General features: G+C 41.2%; 1 protein-coding gene across 1 annotated transcript; it reads right to left on the minus strand.

The window, feature by feature from the left end:
- Positions 1 to 1,168: 1,168 nt before the first annotated feature.
- ccl27a (chemokine (C-C motif) ligand 27a) lies at positions 1,169 to 6,983 on the minus strand. Its single transcript, XM_062025490.1, has 3 exons — positions 6,856 to 6,983; positions 6,668 to 6,785; positions 1,169 to 1,480 (listed from the first exon to the last, which is right to left on the minus strand). The coding sequence occupies exons 1-3, from the start codon at positions 6,917 to 6,919 to the stop codon at positions 1,360 to 1,362; spliced, it is 303 nt and encodes a 100-aa protein (XP_061881474.1). The 5' UTR covers positions 6,920 to 6,983; the 3' UTR covers positions 1,169 to 1,359.
- Between the last annotated feature and the right edge of the window lie 64 nt (positions 6,984 to 7,047).

Consider the following 7,047-nt stretch of genomic DNA (forward strand, 5'->3'; position numbering starts at 1 on the left):
CGGCGTGGAATGGGTTCTGCAAATTGTGAGTTCAAATATTTTACTTCTTTATTTTTTCACGTTTAATATGTTTTGTGCAATTTTAATGTTGACAGTACCACATAAGATATGTTTTAATTGCTGATGTGGGTTAATTGATTTTTAAATGAGCCAGAAAATAACCCGTTTAGTACACTGTTGATGTGATTCAATGCGCAGTAGTGCGTAAATGTGTTCCTGTACAGTACTTCTCCAGCCATGGTTATGTGGTGACATTAATTCTGGTATTTTGAGAGGAAATCATTGAAGTCGGACATCACTGATGTCAATACGTGGATCTTGGGGTGTTGTGTTTTCCCGGAATGCAAAGGAAAGTTGGCACGGGCAAAGCGTGAATGTAAGTACATATTTTATTTTAACACTATAACTAAAAAAAGAAGCAAACAAAAGGCGCGCACAATGGCGGAGAACAAACTTGACTAATGAAACAAAAGACTAGCACAAAGGCAATTAACTAAGAACATGAAACAAAAACACTAACTGTGCTATTAAAAAACAAAACTTACTTGGGATGACGTGACCAGGGCAGCATGGACTACGAAACAAGCAGCGTGAACTAAGCATGAAACCGTAAACATGGCATGAAGAAGAGTGATGTCGCCAGAAAGACAGCCTGGCAACTGGAAGCTTAAAATATAGTGACATGATTAGTGACAGCAGGTGCGTGACTCAAAATGTGAAAACGTGAGACAGGTGCGTGACATGAGGATGTGAACCAGGTGAAACTAATGGTTGCTATGGTGACAAAGCAAGGGAGTGAAAACAGGAACTAAAAAGTGTCCAAAAACCAAGCAAAACATAACAAAACAAAACATGATCACAGACATGACAACTGAAGGCCTAGGTGGGAAACGCACGGCCCACCACTGGTTTTTACTGTATAGTAGTGGATACAGGAACAAATGCTAAATATTTAGGTTGTACGGTTGCACCTACCTAACAAATGTTTGTTACATTTGTGGTTAATTAGTGATAATTTAATTACTAGGTACAGCTGCTTTTATAAATTCTGCCTTTGCAAAAGCCTTTCAATGGTGTGGTCTTTGTTTTGTTTTTAGTCTTGAAAGATACTAAATCAGACAGGCGCTTATACTTGAAATAACACCTCTTTATTTGAATCCCTAAGATCAAAACAGTGCGTTTGGCAAGGTTTAAAAAAAAAAAAAAAAAAAAGGTAACATTTGAGCCAAAAGCGTTTCAAGCCCCGGGCAGTATCAGTGGGAGCAGTTAAGAACAGGAATGTAACTAATCAGTTACAATGGGTTCATTATCAGACGCCAAGGTTGGTTATTTTCCACCATGGATGAGAGCAAAATAACATCACTGCATTTCAGCGATCTTCCTCAGCTTCATTTGCATTATCTGCCGCCGAACTTGCTTCAGATGAATCCTCACTTTGGGATGAGCACAGATTGGCTTCTTCCTGCCCGCCACGTAAAGGCTGTGGAGATATTTACAATTGAACACTTTGTCAACACATTTGTACAACCATTGACCACCATCTATACATACACAATCGATGGGCAGGATTATCTATATTGTTGCGCAATTGAATCCCTTCTCTCTGTTAACCATATTATACAAGACTATTCTATACTATACTACACATTGACTCACATATGAACTTAAAGTGCCATCCCATTCCTAACCCATAGGGTTCAATATGATGTCAGTCCACCTTTTGCAGCTATCACAGCTTCAACTATTCTGGGAAGGCTGCCCACAACGTTGTGGAGTGTGTTTATAGGAATTTTCCACCATTCTTCCAAAAGCGCATTGGTGAGGTCACACACTGATGTTGGTCGAGAAGGCCTGGCTCTCAGTCTCCGTTCTAATTGATCTCAAAGGTGTTCTATGGGGTTCAGGTCAGGACAGTCAAGTTTATCCACACCAGACTCTGTCATCCATGTCTTTGTGGACCTTGCTTTGTGCACTGGTGCACAGTCGTGTTGGAAGAGGAAGGGGCCCGTTACTAACTGTTCCCAAAAGGTTGGGAGCATGGAATTGTCCAAAATGTTTTGGTATCCTGGAGCATTCAAAGTTATTTTCACTGGAACTAAGGGACCAAGCCCAACTCCTGAAAAACAACCCACACACCATAATTCGTCCTCCACCAAAATGTCACACTCGGCACAATGCAGAATGTACCGTTCTCCTGGCAACCTCCAAACCCAGCCTCGTCCATCAGATTGCCAGACGGAAAAACGTGATTAATCAGTCCAGAGAAGGCATCTCCACTGCTCTAGAGTCCAGTGGCGACGTGCTTTACACCACTGCATCTGACGCTTTGCATTGGACTTGGTGATGTATGGCTTAGATGCAGCTGCTCGGCCATGGAAACCCATTCCATGAAGCTCTCTGCGTACTGTATGTGGGCTAATTGGAAGGTCACATGAAGTTTTGAGCTCTGTAGCAAATGACTGTACTGAAAGTCGGCGACCTCTTTGCACTATGCGCTTCAGCATCCACTGACCCCTCTCTGTCAGTTTACGCGGCCTACCACTTCATGGCTGACTTGCTGTTGTGCCCAAACTCTTCCATTTTCTTATAATAAAGCCGAAAGTTGACTTTGGAATATTTAGAAGCGAGGAAATTTCACGACTGGATTTGTTGCACGCTGGAAATCACTGAGCTCTTGAAAGCGGCCCATTCTTTCACAAATGTTTGTAGAAACAGTCTCCATGCCTAAGTGCTTGATTTTATGATTATGATTAGGACACCTGATTCTGATCATTTGGATGGGTGGCCAAATACTTGTGGCAATATAGTGTAGATCAGCTGATTTCATGGGGCACTATCTTTTTTTGCAGATCAATCATGCCCTTTGTGTTATTGCAGTTTAGAGCAGAGGACTCACTTGTCACTTGTTGCTGAGTGGAAATCATGGGACCCTATCATTTCTGCCCCAAACCCCACAAACAATTGCCATTACCAGACATGCTCACTATTTGTAGTTGTATGGGGAAGAAGGGTCCACTGCCTCATGAAGCAGAGAATGCATAGGGAAAGCCAGTGGGATTATCCACATTACTACTATACTCCAATATCGGGGTGCAATTTTGTGCAAATAGAAAAATCCATAAAATAATTAAAAAATGCATTGTTTTGAGAACCACTGAAATAATAGTGCAATTGAGGGAATTGTTTTGAGTCTGGAATCATGTTGAATTGACAATCAATTCTGAATCGAATCGTCACCCCATGAATCAGAATAGGATTTACTCGTTAGGCACCCAAAGATTCACACCCTTACTACAATATACTATTTATTTATCATATCATATAAACAGGATTGAAAAAATATGCTTTCTTTGTTATCCATTGTTGCGAGGCAGAATTTGCTGGGAATAATCTCTTTTGCCCTCAACAACACTGCCGTGAAAGAAAAATCAGGTGATGCTTGGCAACTTGGGGAAATAAAGGACTGCAACAATCTACTATATAATATCCACATACATTTTATAATCGAATCATTTTTCCTTTTTGTGTAATTTTAGTGATCGGTCATGTTTGCTATGATGTGCCTAGCAAAGTGATGTTGGATATATGCTTTCTGCATGTAAAACTACTGAATAATTATTCTCTATAAAATGTTTTGTTTTGTAATAATTTTTTCTGGAACATATTTACATGAATGCTTATGTTAAAAAAAAAATGCCTTGGATTTCAGCAGACCTTTTGGAACGGATTACTAATGAAAACCATTTTTTAGCAGATTTTAAATTATTTTTAAAGCATATTTAAAAACTTTTTTGGCCTGAATTAAGCATTTTCAAACATGGAAATGACAAAATGAACAAAAATATCAATACTACAGTAGTATTTTGTTTATCTTTGAGTGTTTTTTTCTGTATTTTTTGGTGCAACCTGCTACTGCTGGAATTTGAATTTCCTTGAAGGAACTTTCCCAAGGGATTAATAAAGTTCCCATCTATCCAACCATCGACACTAGAGGGGCCAAAACCAATCAGAGCTGCTGTTCAGTATCGTGGCCACTGATTGGCTCAGCCTCAGGCAGTATTACTATAAACCCTAAACCCAGTGAAGTTGGCGCGTTGTGTAAATTGTAAATAAAAACAGAATACAATGATTTGCTAATCCTTTTCAACCTATATCCAATTGAATAGACTGCAAAGACAAGATACTTAATGTTCGAACTGGAAAACTGTTATTTTTTGCAAATATTAGCTCATTTGGAATTTGATGCCTGCAACATGTTTCAAAAAAGCTGGCACAGGTGGCAAAAAAGACTGAGAAAGTTGAGGAATGCTCATCAAACACTTATTTGGAACATCCCACAGGTGAACAGGCTAATTAGGAACAGGTGAGTGCCATGATTGGGTATAAAAAATTTAAATAGTTTTTAATCACATTTATTTTTATATTGGTTTTACTTGTTTTTAATATTTTTGTGCAGCACTTTGGAAACATTTTTGTTTTTTAAATGTGCTATATAAATAAAGTGGATTGGATTGGATTGGATAAAAGCAGCTTCCATGAAATGCTCAGTCATTCACAAACAAGGATGGAGCGAGGGTCACCACTTTGTGAACAAATGCGTGAGCAAATTGTCACACAGTTTAAGAACAACATTTCTCAAGAGCTATTGCAAGGAATTTAGGGATTTCACCATCTAAAGTCTGTAATATCATCAAAAGGTTCAGAGAATCTGGAGAAATCACTGCATGTAACATTGAATGCCCGTGACCTTGGATCCCTCAGGCGGTAGTGCATCAAAAACCGACATCAGTGTGTAAAGGATATCACCACACTTCAGAAAACCACTGTCAGTAACTACAGTTTGTCGCTACATCTGTAAGTGCAAGGTAAAATGCAAAGCGAAAGCCATTTATCAACAACACCCATAAACGCCACGGACTTCGCTGGGCCTGAGCTCATCTAAGATGGACTGATGCAAAGTGGAAAAGTGTTCTGTGGTCTAACGAGTCCACGTTTCAAATTGTTTTTGGAAACTGTGGACGTCGTGTCCTCCGGAACAAAGAGGAAAAGAACCATCCGGATTGTTCTAGGCGCAAAGTTCAAAAGCCAGCATCTGAGATGGTATGGGGGTGTATTGGTGCCAAAGGCATGGGTAGCTTACACATCTGTGGAGGCACCACTAATGCTGAAAGTGTTACAGCGCATGCACGTACCATCATTCCTTCCGCTGCAGCTAGAAGCTCCGCTGAGAGCGCCGTCGGACACGTCCCTGCGCGTTCCGCTCAGACCGCAGCCACGCGCCTACCTGCCTGAGTGCAAACTGCAATCAGCGCACCTGGATCTAATGAGGCTCGACAACATAAAGACGCAGCCATCAATCCAGTGCTGGAACATAGTTCTCTGTCTGACAATAAGCTTTGCATCTCTGGCTCCTCTCCTGTGTTTGCTCTCCGTATCCCTCTGCTCCTGTACTCACTTGTTCCTGTCGTTTCCCTTGTTCCTGCAGTATCCTCCGTCGCCTTGGAAGTGAGCTGTGCGCCTCACTTCCCTGGATCCCCCTCTGGACTCTGACTGCCTCCCTCGATCCTCGACCCCTCGCTTTGGACACGGACCTCAGGACGCCTCTCTCCAGCCTCACGGACCTCCCGCTTGGATCACGGACCTTCTTCTGCCCAGCCCTTTTGAACTTGTTTGCCTTTCCAACCAACACACACTTACAACCTCCTGGTAATATTACCTTGTTAATTCCTGCACATGGAGTCTTGTATGCACACACATAGTAGCATACACACTCTAATCCCTCATCAAGCTCAATAAAATCCTGTTGAGCGATACTTCCTGTGTCGTGCTGTCTCCTTCCCCCAGAAAGATACATACAGGTTTTGGGGCAACATATGTTGCCATCCAAGCATTGTTATCTTGGACGCCCCTGCTTATTTCAGCAAGACAATGCCAAGTCACGTGTTACAACAGCGTGGCTTCATAGTAAAAGAGTGCGAGTACTAGACTGGCCTGCCTGAAGTCCAGACCTGTCTCCCATTGAAAATGTGTGGCGCATTATGAAGCGTAAAATACCACAACGAAAACCCCCCGGACTGTTGAACAACTTAAGCTGTACATCAAGCAAGAATGGGAAAGAATTCCACCTGAAAAGCTTCAAAAATTGGTCTCCTCAGTTCCCAAACATTTACTGAGTGTTGTTAAAAGGAAAGGCCATGTAACACAGTGGTAAAAATGCCCCTGTGCCAACTTTTTTGCAATGTCTTGCTGCCGTTAAATTCTAAGTTAGAAAACTACGTTTCTCAGTTCGAACATTATATATCTTGTCTTTGCAGTCTATTCAATTGAATATAAGTCGAAAAGGATTTGCAAATCATTGTATTTTGTTTTCATTTACGAATTACACAACATGCCAACTTTTTACTGGTTTTGTATAGTGGATTAAGAGTGTACTAAAGGGCGTTTTTTCATATCTAGAGGGCTTTCAAAATGTAAAAAAATGTAGAATGTAGTTAACAGTTTTTCTTTGCTCTAGCTAAGAAACTATTAATTTATAATCAATGATTTACTTGGCCGAAATTTGTCTGGAACCAATTTACCGCGAAAAACAAGGGATGACTGTACCACTGTATATTTATTTTATAGGCATTGAAAAAAAAAACAGTTTATCGTAGCACTTGAAGCTTACACAAATGCGTTGATGTCACAGGGGCCGCTGCTTTCTTGCATGTGCCATTTTCTGACCATCATGAGTTTAATTCGGGGGACGGAGTCTCTGGTTTTCACGCAGCATTTCGGGAAGCCGCCTGCAGTTGAAGCACAAATGAAGTCAACACAACAAACAATATCTATCTGACCATGTTAATAGCAGTCTACCTTCAGTCGAGTGGAAGGCCAAAGCGCACAGACACAAGGTCACCGCAGCCACTTTCAGGTCCATGGTAGTCGAAGTAAGCTGAAGAAATGTGCGCTTTTCCTCTTTAGAGACTGTTTATATGCCTGTGCAGGTACGCTGGTGATGAACACACACACCTGTGTACCCACCCACTGATGCACCAGTCTCCATTC

The sequence above is a fragment of the Entelurus aequoreus genome, linkage group LG17 (assembly GCF_033978785.1).
Source record: "Entelurus aequoreus isolate RoL-2023_Sb linkage group LG17, RoL_Eaeq_v1.1, whole genome shotgun sequence".
In the NCBI taxonomy this organism is placed as follows: Eukaryota; Metazoa; Chordata; class Actinopteri; order Syngnathiformes; family Syngnathidae; genus Entelurus; species Entelurus aequoreus.